The 24786-nt window shown below is 45.8% G+C and overlaps 1 protein-coding gene across 1 annotated transcript in view; it reads right to left on the bottom strand.

Moving 5' to 3' along the window:
- Positions 1-23798, bottom strand: part of LOC147101645 (LIM/homeobox protein Lhx3-like) — a 161318-nt gene extending 137520 nt beyond the window's left edge. Inside the window, exons 1-5 of the mRNA XM_085965138.1 lie at positions 23738-23798; positions 22749-22776; positions 19734-19936; positions 18129-18280; positions 4050-4221 (exon numbers count right to left, since the gene is read on the bottom strand). Of these exons, the coding sequence (XP_085821264.1) occupies positions 4050-4221; positions 18129-18280; positions 19734-19936; positions 22749-22776; positions 23738-23798 (616 nt within the window). The remainder of the gene's footprint in view (positions 1-4049; positions 4222-18128; positions 18281-19733; positions 19937-22748; positions 22777-23737) is intronic.
- Between the last annotated feature and the right edge of the window lie 988 nt (positions 23799-24786).

Genomic DNA, 24786 nt, shown 5'->3' with positions numbered 1-24786 from the left:
GGAGCTGGGTTGTCTGAAACTACATAATGTAACCAAAATGGAGGATCACCAGACTATCTGGGTTACACTCAACATAGACGGAGTCCAAGTAAAAATGGAATTGGACACAGGGTCAGCTCTAACAGTCATAAATCAAAGAGACTACAAGCGGCTATTTTCACACATACCCTTGAAAGCTACAGAGATTGTCTTGAAGACGTATACGGGGCAAAAAGTCTACCCCAAAGGAAAAATAAGGGTGAAAGTGACATATAAAGGCCAGGAAATACCTAAAATGGATATATATGTATTGCCAAATGGAGGACCACCACTGCTAGGACGTGAATGGATCCGGAAGATACAATTAGATTGGCATTCCATACAGGCACTGAAGGTTGAGGCCAAAAAGGATGACGACATCACACCTGGATGACTGTCAAAAATGCTAACTGACGCAAAAGAAGTGTTCCAGGAGGGACTAGGAACACTAAAAGGAATAACAGCAACAATTAAAATAGAGGATAATGCAAGCCCAAAGTTTCTGAAGGCCAGACCAGTGCCTTATGCGATCAGACCAGCTGTTGAAGCAGAGCTGGAAGGGTTGGAATGTTCAGGAGTACTGTCCAAAGTGGACTGGAGCGAGTGGGCTACACCCATCGTTCCTGTAATGAAGAGGTCGTTGAGTAATACACCTGGGGAACCAAAGAAGGTCCGCATCTGTGGGGATTTTAAGGTGACAGTGGACCCAGTCCTTCACACGATGCAATATCCGCTTCCACGTATTGAGGATATTTTCACCTCGCTATCTGGTGGTAAACGCTTCACCAAAATTGATCTAGCCCAGGCATACTTGCAAATGGAGGTAGAAGAAGCTTTGAAACATTACCTTACGATCAACACTCATAAAGGTCTCTATCAATACAACCGGCTGGTGTTTGGAGTAGCCTCGGCTCCGGCTATCTGGCAAAGGGCGATGGATCAGGTCCTGCAAGGGATTCCAGGGACCCAGTGTTATTTGGACGACATCTTGGTCATGGGCGAAAATGACGGTGATCACCTTGCTAACTTGGAGAAGGTGCTCACCAGATTAAAGGAGTATGGGCTACGAGCTAATCGCCACAAGTGCGAGTTTTTCCAGAAACAGATCTCGTATTGCGGCCACGTTATCGATGAAGAGGGGTTACATAAGTCCCCTGACAAGATTGAGGCAGTAGTCAAGGCTCCAGCACTGGAAAATGTGTCACAACTGAGGTCGTTCCTTGGGCTGGTAAACTATTACCACAAGTTCTTACCAAATTTGTCTACGGTATTGCACCCGCTGAACACCCTACTGCAAACAGGGGTACCATGGAAGTGGGATGACGAATGGAGACGAGCTTTCCAGAAGTGTAAAGAATTGATCACATCAAAAGAGGTCAGTCATAGAGTCATAGAGTTTTACAGCACAGAAAGAGGCCCTTCGGCCCATCGTGTCCGTGCCGCCCATCCACCCCTGTCCTGTCTAATCCCATTTTCCAGCATTTGGTCCATAGCCTTGTATGCAATGGCATTTCAAGTGCTCATCCAAATGCTTCTTGAATGTTGTGAGGGTTCCTGCCTCTACCACACTTTCAGGCAGTGAGTTCCAGGTTCCAACCACCCTCTGGGTGAAAAAGTTCCTCCTCAAATCCCCTCTAAATCTCCTGCCCCTTACCCTGAATCTATGCCCCCTTGTTATTGACCCCCCTACTAAGGGGAAAAGTTCCTCTTTATCTACCCTATCTATGCCCCTCATCATTTTGTACACATGGGTGTTGGCCCATTTCAACCTAGCACTACCAATTCGTTTGGCATGTGATGCATCACCCTACGGCATTGGAGCGGTGCTGTCGCACAAATTTCCAGACGGGTTGGAGAGGCCAGTAGCCTTTGCGTCTCGGTCACTAACCTCAGCCGAGCGCAACTACGCCCAGATTGACAGGGAGGCCCTCAGCCTAGTATGGGGAGTAAAAAAATTCAACCACTATCTGCATGGGCAGAAGTTCACCTTGCTGACTGACCACCAACCACTTGTCTCCATCTTTACTCCTAAGAAGGGCGTGCCAGTAATGACTGCACAACGGTTACAAAGATGGTCCCTGTTTCTAGGGGCGAATCAATATGAAATAGAATATAAAAGCACGAAACAGCATGGGAACGCCGATGGGCTATCGCGCCTGCCACTGCCTACTGTGGAGGAAGCACCAGCAGTGGACCCTATCGAGATATTTTATTCGTCGATAATTGAATGATTGCCAGTAACAAACGCGGATATAGAGGAGACCCGGAATGATCCGACGCTGTCACGGGTATATGAATTGACGGTGAGGGGATGGCCAACACATGGCGACTCACTGTTGCCAGCATTCTCATCCAGAAGAGAACAGCTGTCAGTATGCCAGGGGACAGTGATGTGTGGATCCAGAGTGGTGATTCCACCCAAGTTAAGGGAGAGAGTGCTAAATGAGCTACATGAAGGTCATCTGGGGGGAGTGAAAATGAAAAGCCTTGCTAGGGCTTATGTGTGGTGGCCGGGAATCGATCAACAAGTCGAAGACCTAACTAAGAGCTGCTTAGGATGCCAGAAGGTCCAAAATGCACCACCACATGCCCCTCTACACCCATGGGAGTGGCCCTCCTCTCCATGGCAACGGGTGCATATTGATTTCGCTGGTCCATTCATGGACTCAATGTTCTTAATAGCAGTGGATGCTCATTCAAAGTGGCCTGAGGTGATAAAGATGTCTTCAACCACTACAAAGAAAACGATTGCAGTCCTACGGACCATATTTGCCAGAAACGGTTTGCCAGAGCAGATCTGCTCTGATAATGGACCACAGTTTGTGTCCGACGAGTTCCAAAAATTCATGAAAAGGAATGGGGTAAGGCATTACACATCCGCCCCGTATCATCCAGCCACCAATGGATTGGCTGAGAGGTTCGTACAAACCTTTAAGAAGGCGATAAAGGCCATGTGCGACGAGGAAATTCCACTACAGCATAAGATGGACAATTTCTTATTAGCCTACCGAAACGCGACACATGCAGTTACCAACCAGACCCCGGCCATGATGTTCTTTAACCGAAGGTTGAGATCTCGTCTGGACTTGCTCAGACCAAATGTGCGAAGAAATGTTGAGGACAAACAATTCCAGCACATCAATGAGAAGCCGACAAGGAGCTTCAATGTAGGGCAACCAGTCTTGGCCCGTGACTATCGAACAGAGAAGTGGCAACCCGGAACGATATGTACAAGGCAGGGGCCATTAATGTACACAGTGGATGTCAGGGAGAACATTGTGAGATGCCACATCGATCAGATCTTAGCGTCACAGGAACGCGTCAACCCCATGTCTCGAGTACCTGGGGATGAACCCGACATACCGGTAGCATCTACTTCAGACCCAGTAGCAGTGGAACCCGATGAACTACCCGATGAAAAGGGGTCAGAATCGCCTCTGCACCAAGAACAAGAACCTCTGGAAAGGCGCTATCCCGAAAGGGTCAGGAAGCCGCCCCAAAGACTGAATCTATAAATGGACTTTTGTTATTTAATGTACATGTAAAAATGTAATTGTCATTTGAATATTAAGGGGGTTATTATTAATCTAAAAGGGGAGGAATTGTAGTGTATGTGCCTTTAAGTCAGAACTACTTTTTACAGCTCCTGTATACTGTAGTACTGGCAGTGACCACACCGGTATATAAGCTTTGCGCATGCCTCTGTACCCCAGTCTAGAGATTACCCTCCTCCAGTAAAGACCTGTTATTTGTTAATGTACAGCATCCGTGTGATTATTTATCCACTGAACCACGGATCCAACAGAAACCTTTTCTCCTTATTTACTCTGTCAAAACCCCTCATATTTTTGAACATTTCTGTTAAATCTCCCCTTAAACTTCTCTGCTCTAAAGAGAACAATCTCAGCTTCTCCAGGCTCTCCACACATTGAAATGCTGATTCTTAGAATGACATGTTAATTGTTGGATTTGTAGACTGTTTGGAGCAATTAAAACTCAGCTCCAACTCGCCGTGGCTATCAGATGCAAACCTGTGAAGGACACTTCAGCATCGCTGGCCACCCCCTCGTCCTGGACACTGTCCTTGTCCGATTTGGAGCTCGCTCTGGATCTCTTGATGTTCCTGAAATACTGGCCCCATCTCTGTCTCCCGGCATCTTTTTTCAATCGTTTCTCCTTTGCTCGTCGGTTCTGAAACCAAACCTATTGGAGACAAAAGCAAAGGCGTATTTGTAACCCCTGATGCCCCACTCACTCTGAAGCCCCAAACGGCGGAGTTAACGATTTGCATGGAGCCTGTTGCACTGCATGAAATACAAAAGGCAGCATCACCAGCTTTAAAGGGCACTGTTATCCGGTAGAGGTGATGCAATGAGCTCACAGGTCACCAGAATGCACCCACCTTAACAAAAAATTAGGAGCGATTTATCAGCTGCAGCTCAGTTTTGTAGCACTCTCGCCTCTGAGTCAGAAAGTTGTCCCACTCCAGAGACTTGAGGGCATAATCTAGGCTGGCACGGCAGTGCAGAATCAAAGGAGTGTTGCACTCTTGGAGGTGCCATCTTTCAGATGAGACGTTAAACTGAGACCCCGTTTGCCCTGTCAGGTGGATTATTTCGAAGAAGAGCAGGGGCGTTCTCCCCGGTGTCCTGGACAATCTTTATCCCTCAACCAACATCACTAAAAACAGATTATTCGGTCATTATCACACTGCTGTTTGTGGGAGCTTGCTGTGCGCAAATTGGCTGGCGCCTTTCCTACATTACAACAGTGACTACACTTCAAAAGTACTTCATCGGCCGTGAAGTGCTTTGGGACGTCCTGAGATCATGACAGGCGCTATAGAAATGCAAGTTCTTTCTTTCAACTGTAGTCACCAGTCTGAGGGTAGCGCATATGCTGGCAACCTCGGGCATCACACCACCTTATTTTTAAAAGCGTAACCAAGTTATGAATACACTGGGCAGGATTTTCATTGGGCCGTGGAGGCGGGATTGGAGGCGTCTGGAGGGTTAAAACCCGAAATCGGGGGGCACGAACCCATCCCGCCCCCAACCTGTCTCCATGCCAGTTTCAAAGGAGGCGGGTACCCGACCCGCACTGGGACCCACCTCCCTGAGGCGGGAAGGGGACTAGTGCCAATTAACTGCCTGTTAACAGGTAGTTAACAGGCAGTTTTTAGCCTAATCCCTATTTTCATTGGTGAAGTGTGGGATTCCCGACGGCTCCAAACCACGCCAAGTTAGCGAGGCAGGCCGTCGGGATGAAGGGCTTGGAGGGGTTGAGATGTCCGGTGTTCAGGTGAGTGATGGGTGCATGAGTGCAGAGGTAAGTGTGTTTGGTGTGTGTAAAGTGTTTAAAGAAGTTTTACTTACATGTACTTACCTTTACAGCCTTCCTTCCTTCAGGTCTCGGGAGTCCCTCATCTCACCGGCACAGAAAGCAGAATGGCCGCGAGCTGTCAACAGTTCCAGCATTCAGCTTTCTGTTCCGGGGAGATCTCTAAATCATCCTGAGAGGAAGGAATTAACTTGGAGTACAGATTGTCAGTGTTTGACAGCTTCAAACAGCTGTGAAACACTGATATTTCATCTGTCAAAAGGTCTTGACAGATGAAATATCAATCTGTGACGTCACCTGTTGCCAGGTGGCCCTTAATTGGCCTGCTGAGCCCGCTGGGCGGGCTCAACAAGGTCAATCAAGTCAAAATCGCGTGGGTTGGCCACAACTCGATGGAGGTGGGACTACAACCCCGAAAGTTGTAGTCCCGCCTCCTACCCGCCTCCTCAATGAAAATCCAGCCTACTGTGTTTCTCCTGACATATCAGCAGAGATGGATGATTTTCCAGTTTGGGAAATGCAAACCTCATTTCAAAAAAGGTGTCACATTGAGACAGGAACTGCAGCATAACTGGCCTTGAAATGTCTGTGAAAGAGGAACATTATGGTAAATTTATATCCTCCTTAGCTGCAGTATGGATTCTGGCCAGCCAGCACCTCATTTATACTACTTGGCTCGAACTGCAACTCTCCCATCCAAAAGAGCCCTGTGTTCAATTTGAAATGTTTAGAGAGCATGGGCTGGATTCTTCACACTCTCTAAACACCTAAATCAATTCCAAGTGGGTTTAGAGAATGTTCAGGGGATCCAAGACAGCTGTGTACATTTTCTAAGCCAGGTTTGACACTGGACCGGAGTTATACTCCAAGTGGCGTTGAACCCAAGACAATCAGCCGGTTCAAACTGGTTGAGAGCTGGATGCAGGGAGGATGTTTCCCCTGGCTTGGGGGGGGGGGGTGGGGGCGGTGTCTAGAACGAGGGGTCACAGTCTCAGGATAAGAGGTAGGACATTTAGGACTGAGATGAGGAGAAATTTCTTCATTCAGAGGGTGGTAAACCTGCGGAATTCTCTACCACAGAAGGCTGTGGAGGCCAAGTCACTGATTATATTTAAGAAGGAGATAGATAGATTTCTAGACACAAAAGGCATCAAGGGGTATGGGGAGAGAGCGGGAATATGGTATTGAGATAGAGGATCAGCCATGATCATATTGAATGGCGGAGCAGGCTCGAAGGGCCGAATGGCCGACTCCTGCTCCTATTTTTCTATGTTTCTACCTCGAATTTCGTAACATTTATATCATTGCTGAACCCATGTAGCTAAGTAAATACCAGTTCTTGGCAGGATATCTATCTAAACAGAATGGTGATAGAAGGGGCCGGGTATACTGCTCACTGGCACTAGCCTTGGCTGGTTTGTCAGACCGCAGTGGGCATGCTTCAGACATGGGCATGGTGCCAGGTATTTCACAAGCAGAACAAAGTCAACTGCACTCTGTTGTTCTCAAAATATTATTTGCCTTCACGGCTTATACTGAAGGTCATGGGTGCTAGAAGGCTTAAAACTTACTGTACACAAACTACTAAACATTCAAAGAGATGCACAGTCGTGATAATTCAGCATGGAGAGCCAATATTTAAAAAAAAACTTTCTCAAGCCAAGTCAGCGACTGACTCCAGTATCACCTTGCAGCGTTAGTGACCCAGCAAAGCGGAAACCCCTTGGCAGTAATGCTAAAGTATAACCCCTCCTTTAGATTGTCAGGGTTACAGTAGTATGGGTTCAACAGCAGTTTCTCCACATCATAAACCCGGCAAGCTAACAGAAGGCCACTTGCTCTACATGTGTCCCTGTTCCTCTAAGTGGTCCCTCGCTGTCAGATCGGCAAGAGATGCAAATGAAGCATCATCTTTTTTTCTTTCAGCTGGTAGCCAGAGTTAAAGTTTTATTTCCTAACAGGGGGCCCAGAGAGCAGTGTTTCATGTTGTGCTGTGACTGCTTGGAAGGGTTAACTCTTTCATTTGTTGTTTGTAATCAGTATGCAGTGTATTCAATCAATTGCCATTCATTGAACACCCTTCATAAAGAATAGGGTTTCTTTTTTTAAATATTGGCTATCCATGCTGAATAATCACGACCATGCATCTTTTTGAATGTTATGCCATTAGCAGCTTGTGCGCAGTGAGCTTTAAGCTTTACAGCACCGATGACCTTCAGCGTAAGCCGCAAACAGTCACCGTAACTAAACACTTATTCACAGATGTTACGGCCAGAACTGGGTAATTCAGCACCAGACACATGATGAGCAGAAGAGGCATTGATCCCATCGAGCCGGCTTCTATCCACAGGCAGTGTACAGTCTCAGGGACGTACACACATCTTGAGGGGTCACCTGATAGAGGTCTTTAAGATTATAAAAGGGTTTGATAAAGTAGATGTAGAGAAAATGTTTCCATTTGCAGGTGAGAGCAGAACTAGGAGACATGAATATAAGAGAGTCACTAATAAATCCAAAAGGGAATTCAGGAGAAACCTCTTTACCCAGAGAGCGGTGAGAATGTGGAACACAAGGAGTGGTTGACACAAATTGCATAGATGCATTTAAGTGGAAACTAAATAAGCATGAGGGAGAAAGGAATAGAAGGATATGCTGATAGGGTGAGATGAAGAAGGGTGTGAGGAGGCTCATGTGGAGCATAAACACCAGCATGGACCTGTTGGGCCAAATGGCCTGTTTCTGTGCAGTACTTTGTAATACTTTGTAACTTTGTAATCCCCAGACACCCCTGCACCTGCCAAGGTAAAGTCTCTCTCTCTCCAGGCTAGCCGAATGATCCCAGCACCAGCCACACAGCCTGATGTGGGGACAGCAGGGGTACAACTGCACCTCCACACTTGGAGTACTGCGTACAGTTCTGGTCGCCATATTATAGAAAGGATATAGAGGCACTGGAGAGGATACAGAGAAGATTTACAAGGATGATACCAGAAATGCGAGGGTATACCTATCAGCACGGAGTGAACAACTGTGAGTTTGGTAAGTGTGGGAGTTTTAAAGGTTAATGGGGGGAAAATTCAGTATCGCCCCGTTTGGGGTGCGATTATTGGCCGGGCGCAAAGATTAGCACCTGGCGCTAATTATCTCTTCCGACTGCAAACTTGGCTTTTATCGCCCCTGGAGGTGATTGGAGTGCTAAATCAGGCGCTTCACACCTGTCTTAAGGCGCAAAGGCCAAGGAGCGAGGCACTACCTCAGAGCGCTGGCAAAGCTCATGTGATGTCAGTCAGCAATGGAACACAGACACACTGGCGACAGCCAGTTCTTAATGGCGTGGTCAGTTCTTCAAGGGGAGGGTACATCTTGCTCTCCATCCACATCCTACTCATTGCAGCCCTTGAATCTCGGCCTGGAGAGACCTGTACATCAAATCTGCTGGAAAGGACAATGGGGAGGGCCAGGGAAAGAGCTCAGAGTTCAGCCCCCATAGTCTCTTCTAAATTGATACAAGGGCAAATCAAAATGAACCTGCAAAGTGCTGCTCAGTACCCAAAACTCCTTCACACAGCGTTGAATCTCTCCAGAAGTCTCTCTCAGAATGTGTGGTGCAAAAATGTCACCAACAAAAAAAAGCAGGCCTTTAAATAGCGCTCCCCCAGTCTCTTCCTGACTGCAAAACACTCCCCTCAACCTGTCGTTGCTAGCGGCAGGCGGTAAGGCAGGGGGCGCCACTCAATATCTGGTCCGGGGTGCTACCAGGGCGCTGCGCACTCGACTGACGTCATGATCTGCTGGCGCAAGAGATCGTGGCGGTAGTGTTTAGTGCCACCGCAAAATTTCTAGCTAATTTCGTGAGTGGCGTAAACATCGCCACGCACGGGCGCTAGTTGCTTTGCGCCCCATTGGCGCCCTCTTAAGGCGCTAACGGGAGGCACAAACCAACTGAATTTTTCCCCCAATCTCTTTTAAAATCTAGTGTTAATTGCTAGTAGCTCTTAAGTAAGTTAAAATTTAAATTTAAAATTTTTAAGTTTCTTCAGGCTTAAGCAGAGACAAACAAACAAGCTCTCCTGCTGGAGAACCGCGGGAGTTAGTTAATTAGCTGACGAGATTAAACTGGTTCCTGAAACAGTAGCAGATGAGTATTTGAGTCACAAACAGTATAAATACAGGGGCCTGTGAGTGCAGCCAGCACTGAGTGAACAACTGCGAGTTTGGTAAGTGTGGGAGTTCGGTGAAGTGGGGAAAGGAGGTACTTGCTTTTCTTAACTTCTCCCGCAGAGCGGCGGCAGACCTGAGCGGGAGCAGACCGAGGCCCGAGAGCGGGGATAAAAGCAGCAACAGACTGCATCAACAAGAGAAAATGGCAGTGTGACGTTACAGGTAAGGCAGGTAAGTGATTGGTAGTGACTGTGGGCTAAGTTTTAAGATAGTGACTGTGGGCTAATTTTAAGATAGTGACTGTGGGCTAAGTTTTAAGATAACATATAACTAAATTTTTAAAACGAAACTTAATTTAACAAACTAAATGAGGTAAATAATTTGATTAATACTAAACGAATTAATTAAACAAATAAAATAATGGGAGAACAGGAGATGTGTTGCTGCTGCAATATGTGGGAGCTTGTGGACATTTTTGTCCAGGGCGACTACATCTGCGGTAAGTGTCTGCGGCTCGAGGAACTTCGGCTCCGAGTTGAGGAGCTGGAGTCCGAGCTGCAGACATTGCGAGACATCAGGGAGGGAGAAAGTTACCTGGACCTTTTGCTCCAGGAGGCAGCCACACCCCTTAGATTAAATACATTAGAATTGACATGTGGTCAGGGACAGGAGGGTGTGACTGCAAGTGAGGCAGGTACGGGGATCCAGGAGGTAGTATTGCAGGAACCTCAGTCCCTTCACTTGTCCAATAGATTCGAGGTTCTTGCAACCCTTGTGGACCAGTGCGGGGACTGCGGGGAGGACGAGCAAACTGATCATGGCACCGTGGTACAGGAAGCCGTTCAAGTGGGGGAAGTAAAAAGGAAGGTGGTTGTAGTAGGTGACAGTATAGTTGGGGGGATAGACATTGTTCTCTGCAACCAGGAGCGTGAGTCCCGAAGGCTATGTTGCCTACCCAGTGCCAGGGTAAAGGACATCTCATCCGGGCTAGAGAAGAACTTGGAGTGGGAGGGGGAGGATCCAGTTGTCGTGGTCCACGTAGGTACCAACGACATAGGTAGGACAAAGAAAGAGGTTCTGCTGAGAGAGTTTGAGCAGCTAGGGACTAAATTAAAAAGCAGAACCACAAAGGTCATAATCTCTGGATTATTACCGGAGCCACAAGCAAATTGGCATAGGGTCAATAGGATCAGGAAGATGAATGCATGGCTCAAAGATTGGTGTGGGAGAAGTGGGTTTTGATTTGTGTGGCATTGGCACCAGTACTGGGGAAAGACAGAGCTATTCCATTGGACTACACTTCAACCATGCTGGGACCAGGGTTCTAGCGAATCGAATAACTAGGGAGGTAGATAGGGCTTTAAGCTAAATAAGGGGGGGGGAGGGTCCCGGTGGAGAGAAATCTAGAATGCTAAAGAGAAAAGACAAGGAAGCAGTGAAGGAAAGTGATTGGGGTAAGGAAGGGACAGAGCGTACAAACAAAGGAGTGCACTAACAAATAGGGTCCAGGTAAGAAAAAATGGTAATAAGACAAATAGAGCCATAGTACAAAAAAAAAGTTAAGATGTCTAAAAATGTTAAAAAGACAAATCTAAAGGCACTGTTTCTGAATGCATGAAGCATTCGTAATAAGGTAGACGAATTAACAGCACAGATAGATGTAAACGGATCCAATATAATTGCGATTACGGAGACATGGCTGCAGGGTGACCAAGGCTGGGAGCTGAATATCCAAGGATATTCTATATTTAGGAAGGACAGGCGAAAAGGAAAAGGAGATGGGGTGGCCTTGTTAGTAAAGGATGAAATCAGAGCAATAGTGAAAAAGGATATTGGCTCAGAAAATCAAGATGTAGAATCAGTCTGGGTGGAGCTAAGAAGCACCAAGGGGCAGAAAACATTGGTGGGAGTTGTCTATAGGCCTCCAAACAGTAGTGGTAATGTACGGGATGGCATCAAACAGGAAATTAGATATGCATGTAACAAGGGTACTACAGTAATTATGGGTGACTTTAATCTACATATAGACTGGCCAAACCAAATTAGCAATAATACTGTGGAGGATGAATTCCTGGAGTGTATACGAGATGTTTTTTTTAGACCAGTACGTTGAGGAGCCAACTAGGGAACAGGCTATCCTAGATTGGGTATTGTGCAATGAGGAGGGGTTAATTAATAATCTTGTTGTGCGGGGTCCCTTAGGGAAGAATGACCATAACATGATAGAATTCTTCATTAAAATGGAAAGTGAAGAAGTCCAATCTGAAACTAGGGTCCTAAATCTAAACAAAGGAAACTACGATAGTATGAGGAGTGAGTTGGCTATGATAGATTGGGGAGCTTCATTAAAAGGCATGACAGTGGATAGGCAATGGCTAACATTTAAGGAACGAAAGCATGACTTGCAAAAGTTATACATTCCTTTCTGGCGCAAAAACACAAAACGAAAAGTGGCCCAAACATGGCTAACAAAAGAAATTAAGAATAGTATTAGATCCAAAGAGGAGTCATATAAAGTTGCCAGAAAAAGTAGAAAGCCTGAGGATTGGGAACAGTTTAGAGTTCAGCAAAAAATGACCAAGAGATTAAGAGGAGAAAAATAGAGTATGAGAGTAAACTTGCAAGGAACATAAAAGTGGATTGTAAAAGCTTTTACAAGTATGTAAAAAGAAAAAGATCAGTGAAGACAAATGTAGGTCCCTTACAGTCATAAACAGGAGAATTTATAATGGGGAACAAGGAAATGGCAGAGCAATTAAACAAATACTTTGGTTCTGTCTTCACGGAAGAGGACACAAATAACTTCCCAGAAATGCTAGGGAACCAAGGGTCTAGTGAGAAGGAGGAATTAAAGGAAATTAGTATTAGTAAAAAAATAGTGTTGGAGAAATTAATGGGACTGAAAGCTGATAAATCCCCAGGGCCTGATAATCTGCATCCCAGGGTACTAAAAGAGGTAGCCATGGAAATAGTGGATGCATTGGTCGTCATCTTCCAAAATTCTATAGATTATGGAACAGTTCCTGCAGATTGGAGGGTGGCAAATGTAACCCCACAATTTAAAAAAGGAGGGAGAAAGAAAACAGGGAACTACAGACCGGTTAGCCTAACATCAGCAGTAGGGAAAATGCTAGAGTCTATTATAAAGGATGTGATTACAGGACACTTAGAAAATATCAACGGGATTAGACAAAGTCAACATGGATTTAAGAAAAGGAAATCATGTTTGACAAACCTACTGGAGTTTTTTGAGGATGTAACTAGTAGAATAGATAAGGGAGAACCAGTGGATGTGGTGTATTTGGATTTTCAGAAGGCCTTTGATAAAGTCCCACATAAGAGGTTAGTGTGCAAAATTAATGCACATGGGATTGGGGGTAATATACTGGCATGGATTGAAAATTGGTTAACAGGCAGGAAACAGAGAGTAGGAATAAATGGGTCTTTTTCGGGATGGCAGGCGGTGACTAGTGGGGTACCGCAGGGATCAGTGCTTGGGCCCCAGCTATTCACAACATATATCAATGATTTGGATGAGGGAACCAAATGTAATATTTCCAAGTTTGCTGACGACACGAAACTAGCTGGGATTGTGAGTTGTGAGGAGGATGCAAAGAGGCGATTTAGACAATTTGAGTGAGTGGGCAAATACATGTCAGATGCAGTATAACGTGGATAAATGTGAAGTTATCCACTTCGGTAGGAAAAACAGAAAGGTAGAGTATTATTTAAATGGTGCTAGATTGGGAAATGATGATGTACAAAGGGACCTGGGTGTCCTTGTACAGCAGTCACTGAAAGCAAACATGCAGGTGCAGCAAGCAGTTAGGAAGGCAAATGGTATGTTGGCCTTCATTGCAAGAGGATTTGAGTACAGGAGCAAGGATGTCTTACTACAGTTGTACAGGGCCTTGGTGAGACCACACCTGGAGTAGTGTGTGCAGTTTTGGTCTCCTTACCTAAGAAAGAATATGCTTGCCATAGAGGGAGTGCAGCGAAGGTTCACCAGACTGATTCCTGGGATGGCAGTACTGTTGTATGAGGAGAGATTGGGTCGACTAAGCTTGTATTCACTAGAGTTTAGAAGAATGAGAGGGGATCTCATTGAAACGTATAAAATTCTGTCAGGGCTCGACAGACTGGATGCAGGGAGGATGTTTCCCCTCGCTGGGGGTTCTAGAACGAGGGGTTACAGTCTCAGGATATGGGATAGGACATTTAGGACTGAGATGAGGAGAAATTTCTTCACTCAGAGGGTGGTGAACCTGTGGAATTCTCTACCACAGAAGGCTGTGGAGGCCAAGTCACTGAATATATTTAAGAAGGAGATAGATAGATTTCTAGACACAAAAGGCATCAAGGGGCATGGGGAGAGAGCAGGAATATGGTATTGAGATAGAGGATCAGCCATGATCATATTGAATGGCAGAGCAGACTCAAAGGGCCGAATGGCCTACTCCTGCTCCTATTTTTCTATATTTCTATAACACCTCTTGCCAGACCCTGGAAAAGTAATTGTCTAGCCCTGCTTACAATAGCTTGTGCTGACGCACAATGTCCATGAAACATATTGGCCCAGATATTCCGATCGTAGGCCTCCCGCAGGCGGCGGGCTGCGATCTGGAAAAATCTGCGCCCTTACCTGAGGTGCTCCCGAGAGGCGCACAGTTCCGCTCCTGGGCCTCTCCAAACTGCCGGTGCGCATGGCCCACGTATCCCAGAGGCGCAGGTGGTTCGCAGCGTCCCTGGGATCATGTGGGCCATGGGGAGCCAATCAGAGAAGGGAATCTCCGTTCATACATTTGACAGGAAGACCTGTCAAATATATGAATGGAGATCACCCCCAAAACATAGTAAAACTTCAAATACATTTTTTTTAAAAACAACACATTTTTTAAATGTCTTGAAATTACATAAGTTAACTATTTTAAACAAAAATGTAAATTTTGGAAAAAAATAATTAAAGTTTTTTATGGGGCTAAAAATAAACTTATTTTTAAAGTATTTTTAAATGATAAATCAATGGAAAATGTTTTATTTTTTTTTACTTTTTTCAACTCTTATCCTGGTAAAAGCAGGCCTTACGCTGCTTTTACCAGGCACAAGAATTGTAAGTGTTTTCTGCAGGCGGAGGGTCTCCAAAAAACAGAACTCTCCCCCCGCAGAGGCCCTTCTCCCGGGCAGACGGAGAATCTGTCGAGAGCTTTCTTGACAGATCGGAAATGCCGGTTTCCAGCGCATGCACAGTGCATGCCTGAAACTGGCATTTCCGATGTCCCTACAGGTGGGTGCACAGCCCGTACCCACCCGTAGAGATCGGAATATCCGGCCCATTATGTTGACAGGGTGAGATGAAGTAAGGTGGGCGGAGGCTCGTGTGGAGCATAAACACCGGCACAGACGTGTTGGGCCGAATGGCCTGTTTCTGTGCTGTGAAATTTGATGTAAAAACTGGTGAGCACAATGACATCACTGTCCGTGATGTTATGGTACGAACACTTAACGAAATCACTGCAAATTCCTCTCCCTGCCAGTTGAAATAAATCACTTGGCCCCACCATGAAAATAGTGCAGAGAGCAATTTGATTCGAATGCATTGAGCATTCGTGTGATAACCTCTCCGACAGTCATTTGTACCATTGTCATGATGCACACTGAAACCAGTCAACCTGGTGGACTTCGCTCCCAGGCTGGTGAGCTCGTTCAGATAAGTAGATATCGGTGAGCCTTCCACTCAGGATGTAGATGCACAGTTAGAATCATAGAATCATAGAATGACACAGCACAGGAGGAGGCCATTTGGCCCATCGTGCCTGTGCCGGCTCTTTGGTAGATCTGTCCAATTAATCCCACTCCCCCCTGCTCTTTCCACATAGCCCTGTATAACAAAAAACCTTCCAGTATTTATCCAATTCTCTTTTGAAAGTTACTATTGAATCTGCTTCCACTGCCCTTTCAGATCATAACTCACTACGTAAAAATAATTCAGCATCTCCCCTCTGATTCTTTTGCCAATTACCTTAAATCTGTGTCCTCTGGTTACCAACCCTCCTGCCACTGGAAACAGTTTCTCCCTATTTACTCTATCAATGTAAAGTGTGAATCATAGAATCGTAGAAATTTATGGCACAGAAGGAGGCCATTCAGCCCATCTTGTCTGTACTTCAAGTCTGCAAAAGCGACAGGGTAGCTGTAGCCTTTCTCACATACCACCAGTACCCATTCAGCTGCTGTTATAGTGGCGCAGTTTCAGGTTAAACCACATTGGGAGACAAATTCATAGGATCATAAAGCACAGAAGGAGGCCATTCGGCCCATCCTGCCTGTGCTAGCTCGCCAATTAGGCCCCCACTCCCCTGTCCTTTCCCCATTGCCTGCAATTTTTTTTGTTATTCCCCTTCAAGTATTTATTTTGCATTCCTCAGATCTCTACCTGCAGTGACGGGCTTGGTCTGTCTTTTCGAATGTGCTTAGACAAGCTCTAGAAATTATGATGAGAAGAAATCTTCATGAAACCCCACTGACTATTATATGGAGCAGGGTAACTCTCTCCGTGTTGTCGATGTCGGCGAGAGAGGGATTCTGAACTATGTCTGCACTGTACTCGCACCTTGGGAGCATGAATACCAACACTGAGAGTAAAGAGGAGGGGAAATACTCCATTGTCGGCAAAGATATCCCTCACCTAAAGGGCAATGGAATAGAATTTAAAGTTACACTGTCCTCACCAAGACCTGTCGTGGGAACCTATTTTTGTGTGATCATGACTATGCCAACCTGCAGTTTTGTGGGTCATTTTCATCATTGTATTTAGTGTGTTTATAGATTTAAAATATTTGTCCAACACTTATTTACGAAGAGGATGTCCCTTTAACATAGTGGCCCGTATTTTCCGATCGGAGGCTTCCCGCGTGCGGAGGCTTCCGATCTGGAAAAAAATCTATGCCCTTACCTGAGGGCTCCCGAGGTCCGGACACTTCCTCTCCATGATGAAATGCGCAGGATCCACGTGATCCCAGGGTCGCAGGTGGTTCGCAAGCGTCCCTGGGATCATGTGGACCATGGGGAACCAATGGGAGAAGGGAATCTCCCTTCATACGTTTGACAGATAGACCTGTCCAATATATGAATGGAGATCACTCCAAAAACACGTCAAAGCATTGAAATAAATTTAAAGAAAAATCACATTTTTAAAATTAGTTAAAATTACATTAAATTAAATATTTTAAACAAAAATTTAATACTTTGAAAAAAAAATTAATTTTTTTCAGGGCTAAAAATAAACTTACCTTTTTTCAAAGTATTTTTACATTGGGCCATATATTCCGATGCCTACGGGTGGGTACGAGCTGTGTACACACCCGTAGGGACACTGGAAATGCTGGTTTCAGGCGCACTAAGCGCATGCGCTGAAAACCGGCATTTCCGATCTGTCGAGAATCCTGTTGACCTGGAGAAGGGCCTCTGTGGGCAGGTAGTTCCGCTTTCTGCAGAACCTCTGCCCGCAGAAAACCCTTAGAAATCTTACGCCTGGTAAAAGCAGAGGCGTAAGGCTTGCTTTTGCCAGCATAAGATTTGAAAAAAAAGTTTAAAAAAATGTTTTCACTCATTTATCATTTAAAAACTTTTAAAAAGGTAAGTTTATTTTTAGCCCCGTTTAGCCTGATTAAAATATTTCATTTATTGTAATTTCAACTAATTTTAAAAATGTGATGTTTCAAAAAATGTTTTTTTTAATGTTTTGATGTATTTTTGGGGTGATCTCCATTCATATATTTGACGGGTCTATCTGTCAAGTGTATGAAGGGAGATTCCCTTCTCCTATTGGCTCCTCATGGCCCACGTGATCCCAGGGACGCTTGCGAACCGCCTGCGCCCCTGGGATACGTGGGCCCTGCGCATTCCGACTGTGGAGAAGCCCAGGAGTGGAAGTGTCCGGACCTTGGGAACTCTCAGGTAAGTCCGTAGATTTTTTTCAGATCAGAGGCCTCCGCACGCGGCGAGCCTCCGATCGGAAAACAGGGCCCAATTATAAATGAGTGAAGCAGGCCTTACTCTTGCTTTTACCAGGTGTAAGATTTTTAAGGGATTTCAGCGGGCAGAGGTTCTGCAGAAAGCGGAACTCTCCACCCGCAGAGGCCCTTCTCCAGGGCAGGCGTGCGATCTGGATCGGAAATGTCGGGTTTTAGCGCATGCGCTTCACATATCTGAAACCGGCACTTGCGAGGTCCCTACGGGTGTGTACACACCTCGTACACACACGTAGTCATCAGAAAATATGGGCCAATAACTTTTATATGTGTGTGTGTTCCTCTAGCTAACCAGGATTGTTACACATTTTTCTACAGTTAGGATGTTGTAGTTTGATAAATCTCTGGTCTAGGAGCAGTGAGCAGAAGATGCTGGAACTAGACAGTGGGTCAATCAGCAGGTGAAGATAAGGAAGAGAAATTCATGGTTTGGGTGTAGCCCCCTTCATCAAAGGTCTAAATCATCTGCCTTTCCTCTTTACAGATACTGACGGACCTGCTGTGCATTCCCAGCATTTTCTGTTCTCATTTCAGATTTCCAGTTTTTTTAAAAAGAATCTCCAGTGAGTATGTCCATACCTGGACCACACGCATGTCCAGCCCAGTCTCGGAGGAAAGCTGCTCCCGCACGTGGCGAGCTGGTTTGGGGGAGTTGTTATAAGCATTCTTCAAAGTCTCCAACTGCTTGGCAGTGATCGTAGTTCGTGGCCTCTTGGCGTTGGTTTCTGCTTCTGAAAGTAAATGAAATGTTTAATTTGCGTGATCCAAGCAGAAGTTGGCTTCCTACAGTGCCTGCTTCACAATCATCTGGATCAACCTCAACAGTCTAGGCTGAGGGGGAACAGGAAGAGGATAAAGCATATAGCTAGCAAAATACTGCGGATGCTGGAAATCCGAAATTAACAACAGAAAACACTGGAAAAACTCAGCAGGCCAGGCAGCATCGGTGGAGAGAGAAACAGAGTTAACGTTTCAGGTCTGGGACTCTTCATCAGAACTGACGAAAGGTCTTTGACCTGAAATGTTAACTCTGTTTCTCTCTCCACGGATGCTGCCTGGCCTGCTGAGTTTTTCCAGCATTTTCTGTTGTTATTTATAAAGCATATCGCTGTTGTGTGTGTCCATGCCTGTGTTTGCGTGATTGGGCGTAGCTGCATGTGGTTGTATCCGTGCATGTGTGGGTGTATGTGTGTGTTGGTGTGTCTATGTGTAGGTGTACATGTTGGTGGGTGATTCAGTGTGTGGGTGTATATGTGTTTTGTATATCTGTGTGTGCATGAATATACCTGGTTGTAGATGTGTATTTGTGTATTTATTTATATGTGTCGATATGTATGAAAAAAAGAAAGACTTGCCTTTCTATAGCGCCTTTCATGACCTCAGGACATCCAAAGCACTTTACAGCCAATGAAGTGCTTTTTTGAAGTGTAGTCACTGTTGTAATGTAGGAAACACGGCAGCCAATTCATGCACAGCAAGCTCCCATAAACAGCAATGTGATAATGACCAGATAATCTGATTTTAGTGATGTTGATCAAGGGATAAATATTGGCCAGGACACCGGGGAGAACTCCCCTGCTCTTTTTCAAAATAGTGCCGTGAGATCTTTAACATCCACCTGAGAGAGCAGACGGGGCCTCGGTTTAACGTCTCATCAAAAGGACGGGACTTCCGACAGTGCAGCACTCCCTCAGCACTGCACTGGGAGTGTCAGCCTAGATTTTTGTGCTCAAGTCTCTGGAGTGGGACTTGAACCCACAACCTTCTGACTCAGAAGTGCTACCAACTGAGCCATGGGTGTATATATATGTGTGTATATGTATATGTGTGTGGCCTTCCATTACAGCTAATATACTTTTGATCTACTGTTCTGTCAAAACAGACTGAAAAAACAGACCAGTAATGCATCAGTACAGGCGAGATTAAATGGAAATTTAAAAATATTTAAAAACGAGCAAGTAAAATCGTCAGACTCCTGTCCTCGTCCTCCAGGCCCTCATATCAATTACATGTATCATTGACCAATTTCATTTTAGTTGTAATTTCTGTCAAACATGATTTGAAGGCGGTCCTAGTAATTACAGCAAGAAATGAAATGTGCCTATTTAATGTTATTGTTGTATTTGGAAGTTAAAGGCCAGGAAATGGTTCTCTGTGCTTTTTAAACGGGGGAGTGTGACTGACCTCTTTGCTTCGCCGCCTCGTAGTCTCCCTTACAGACAAGCCTGCTGTCTTCCATGAGGTAAAACTCGTCGCCCGTGGCTAGTTGCCGTTTGCAAACGATACAAGCAAAACACTGCAGGTGGTACACAAAATCCTGAGCCCTGCGGACCACCTGGGTCGGAGGGATCCCCTGCTGACAGGCGGCGCATTTCGTTCCAAATTTCCTGCAACAACAAAAAACAGACAGAAAAGGGTCTCAGTAGAATCGAATCCTCTTTCAGTTGAACGATAGCAAAATACTGCAAATGCTGGAAATCCAAAATAACAACAGAAAATGCTGGAAAAACTCAGCAGGCCAGGCGACATCCGTGGAGAGAAAATAGAGTCAACGTTTCGGGTCAAAACCCTTTGTCAAGACTTTCAGTTCCTCTTTCAGTTGACTCGTGCAGTTAGCTACCAGGAATAGTATTGAAAGGGATCGTGCTTTAACAGGTACCTGTGTGCTAGTGAAAGCTGCTGTGGCAGAACTAAGTGATCGAGTTCATGTTTCCTGTGCTAACAAGGATTTAAAGAGCAACATCATTTAACTAGCAATGTGCATGCACACATACTGACCCGGATTTTGCGGCGTGCTCTCAGAGTGTGAAATCCACCGGCAGTTCGGGATTTCCGCAACTGCTTGTGCACGCGCTAAATCCCGAACTTGCGGTCTGTCAACGTCCGCGCTGACAGGGCATCGGCTCTGCCACCGGAAACCTAATTGCTGCCACAGAGTTGGGCTATTTGCCCACCAACTGCTGAAAAAGGTGCAGGGCCTGCAGCATAGTGGCTATGTTACTGGGCTAGTAATCCAGAGTGCTTGGAGTAATGATCTCAGAGCACATGAGTTCATAATCCCATCACAGCTGCAGGGGAATTTAAATTCAGTTAATTAAATAAAGTATCAGTAATGGTGATGAAACTACTGGATTGTCATAAAAACCCATTCAGTTCACCTTTACTTTAGGGAAGAAAATCTGCCATCCTTATCCTATGTGACTCCAGACCCATAGCAATTAATGGCCAGAACTTTGGGTTCCCACGGGTGAGTACGCACTGGGTACTCACGCGTAGGCCCAACAAAAGTGCCGGTTTCGCGCATGCACAGGAAACCGGAACTTCCGTTCCCTTAAAGGAAGGGGTTCACAGGTCGAACGCATGCGCCGGAGAGGCAGCGCGTGCACCTGGAACTTACGTTTTTTTTGCAGGTCTCTCCGGAAGGGTAAGTCTCCAGTAGCTACGCTTGTAAAAATCAGTCACAAGGCCTGCTTTTAACTAGGTAAGCGGTGAATTAAGTTAAATTAAAACATTTTTTCCACAGGTTTATTATTTTTAAATACTTTAAAGAAAGGTAAGTTTATTTTTAGCCCTGTTAGAAACTGTAATTAATTTTTTCAAAAATTTAAATTATTGTTTAAAATAGTTATTTTATGTAATTTATAGTTATTTTAAAAATGTGATTTAAAAAAAAAAATTATTTGAAGTTTTAGTGATGTTTTGGGGCTGAATTGTATTCATAGATTTGGCAGCTCTTCCTGTCAAATCTATGAATACAGATTCCCTGCTACCATTGGCTCTCCGTGGCCCACGTGATCCCAGGGGACGCTTCGAACTAACTGTGCCCCTGGGATACGCAAGCACTGCGCGCCGGCAGTTGGAGCAGGCCTAGGATGGGAATCCCACGCGGGCCCACAGCACAATGGCCGGCGCACTAGGTAAGTGCAGGTCGGGGGCTTGCACCCGCGGGAAGCCTCCGACCCAAATTTCTGGGCCATTGACTCTTAGCTGCCCTAACAAACCACTACAAAGAAGTATATTAAGAATAAAACTGGACTAGCCACCTAGCATCAACCTAGGCACAGGGCACAACCGAAGGTGCACCCAAGCCCAGTTGACCCTGCAAAGTCCTCCTCACTAAGATCTGGGGACTTGTGCCAAAATTGGGAGCACTGTCCCGCAGACAAGTCAAGCAACAGCCTGACATTAGTCATACTCACAGAATCATACCTTTCCAATATCCCAGACTCCTCCATCATCATCCCTGGGTATGTCCTGTCCCACCGGCAGGACAGACCCACCAGAGATGGCAGCACAGTGGTACACAGTTGGGAGGGAGTGGCCCTGGGAGTCCTCAACATTGACTCCGGACCCCATGAAGTCTCAAATATGGGCAAGGAAACCTCCTACTGATTACCACCTACAGCCCTCCCTCAGCTGATGAATCAGTACGCTTTCATGTTGAACACCACTTGGAAGCCCTGAGGGTAGCAAGGGCACAGAATGTATTCTGGTGGGGACTTCAATGTCCATCACCAAGAGTGACTTGGTAACACCACTACTGACCGAGCTGGCAGAGTCCTGAAGGACACAGCTGCCAGACTGGGCCTGCAACAGGTGGTGAGAGAAGCAACACGAGGGAAAAACCTACTTGACCTCTGATGTAGTAAAACTCACTACGCACTTGGTTTGAGTATAAAGCAAGGCTTTAATCAACTTGTTTCAAAACATGGAGGTCTAGTTGTACTTCACTAGTTCCTGTCTTACAAAATGTCCCTGCAAGCTGGGCCCATGCCTGAGTATTGATACTCCTTGGACGGCGCCACCAGCTGGCCGTCCAGTGTTATTTCATGAGTAGTTTCTTGATGATGATGAGATTTATAACAACCTCATTCTCACCAATCTACATGTCGCAGATGCATCTGTCCATGACAGCATTGGTAACAGTGACCACTGCACTGTCCTTCTGGAGACAAAGTCCCATCTTCACACTGAGGACACACTCCATCATGTTCTGCGGCACTACCACCATGCTAAATGGGATAGATTCAGAACAGATCTAGCAGCTCAAAACTGAGCATCCATGGAGCATTGTGGGCTAGCAGCAGCAGCATTGTATTCCACCACAATCTCATGGCCCGATATATCACTCACTCTACCATTACTATCAAGCCAGGGGACCAACCTAGAAGTGCATGCCAGGAGCAGCACCAGGCATACCTAAAAATGAAGTGCCAATCTGGTGAAACTATAAACAGCAGAAACAGCATGCTATAGACAGAGCTAAGCAATCCCACAACCAATGGATCAGGTCAAAGCTCTGTAGTCCTGGCACCTCCAGTCGTAAATGGTGGTGGACAATTAAACAGCAAACAGAAGGTAGGAGGCTCCATGAACATCTCCATCCTCAATAATGGGGGAGCCGAGCACGCGAGTGCAAAAGACAAGGCTGAAGCATCCTCAACCATCTTCAGCCAGAAGTGCCAAGTGGATGATCCATCTTGGCCTCCTCCTGAGGTCCCCACCATCACAGAAGCCAGCTTTCAGCCAATTCGATTCACTCCACGTGATATCAAGAAACAGCTGAGCGCACTGGGTACAGCAAAACCCGACAACATCTTGGGTGTAGTGCTGAAGACTTGTGCTGCAGAACTAGGCACATCTCTAGCCAAGCTGTTCCAGTGCAGCTACAACACTGGCATCTATCCAACAATGTGGAAAATTGCCCAGGTATGTCCTGTCCACAAAAAGCAGAACAAATCCAATCCAGCCAGTTACCGCCCCATCAGTCTACTCTCAATCATCAGCAAAGCGATGGAAGGTGTTGTTGACAGTGCTATCAAGCAGCACTTACTCACCAATAACCTTTTTACCAATGCTTGGTTCCGCCAGGACCACTCGGCTCCAGACATAATTACAGTCTTGGTCCAAACATGGATAAAAGAGCTGAATTCCAGAGGTGAGGTGAGAGTGACTGCCCTTGACATCAAGGTAGCATTTGACTGAGTGTGGCATCAAGGAGCCCTAGTAAAATTGAAGTCAATGGGAATCAGGGGCAAACCGCCACTGGCTGGAGTCATACCTAGCACAAAGGAAGATGGTTGTGGTTGTTGGAGGCCAATCATCTCAGCCCCAGGACAACACTGTAGGAGTTCGGCAGGGCAGTGTCCTAGGCCCAACCATCTTCAGCTGCTCCATCAATGACTTACCCTCCATCATAGGGACAGAAGTCGGGATGTTCGCTGATGCTTGCACAGTGTTCAGTTCCATTTGCAACACCTCAGATAATGAAGCAGTCCATGCCCACATGCAGCAAGACCTGGATGACATTCAGGCTTGGGCTGATAAGTGGCAAGTAACACTCGCGCCAGGCAATGACTATCTCCAACAAGCGAGAATCGAATCATGGGTCCTTGACATTCAACGACATTACCATTCCCGAATCGACCACCATCAACATCATGGGGGTGACCATTGACCAGAAACTTAACTGGACCAGCCATATAAATACTGTGGCAACAACAGCAGGTCAGAGGTTTCTGTGGCAAGTGTCTCACCTCCTGACTCCCCAAAACCTTTCCACCATCTACAAGGCACAAGACAGGAGTCTGATGGAATACTCTCCACTTGTCTGGATGAGTGCAGCTCAAATAACAATCAAGAACTTGACATCATCCAGGACAAAGCAGCCTGCTTGATTGGCACACCATCCACCACTTTAAATATTCACTCCCTGCATGACCAGCATACCATGGCTGCAGTGTGTACCGTCTAAAAGATGCACTGCAGCAACTTGCCAAGGCTTCTTTGACAGCAATTCCCAAATCCGTGACCTCTACCAGCTAGAACAACAAGGGCAGCAGGCGCATGAGAACACCATCACCTCCAAATTCCCCTCCAAGTCACACACCATCCTGACTTGGAAATATATCGACATTCCTTCATCGTCGCTGGGTCAAAATTCTGGAACTCCCTCCCCAACAGAACTATGGGAGTACCTTCACCACATGGACTGCAGCGGTTCAAGAAGGCAGCTCACCACCACCTTCTCAAGGGCAATTAGGGATGGGCAATAAATGCTGGCCTTGAAAGTGAAGCCCACATCACAAGAATGAATTTAAAAAACTGTACATAGATAAAAACCACACAGAGCTACACATAAAACGTCCATACAGCCAAGGTGGCAAGTAAAAATACAGTGCTGCTAATTAATGTCCACATATAGATACAGTACACAGATAGACAAATAGCTACAGTA

The sequence above is a fragment of the Somniosus microcephalus genome, chromosome 23 (genome assembly GCF_052327205.1).
Source record: "Somniosus microcephalus isolate GS21.2 chromosome 23, FLI_Smic_1.0, whole genome shotgun sequence".
Taxonomy (NCBI): Eukaryota; Metazoa; Chordata; class Chondrichthyes; order Squaliformes; family Somniosidae; genus Somniosus; species Somniosus microcephalus.
Note: the sequence above shows the minus strand (reverse complement) of the source record. Positions and strands in the feature narration are given on the sequence as shown.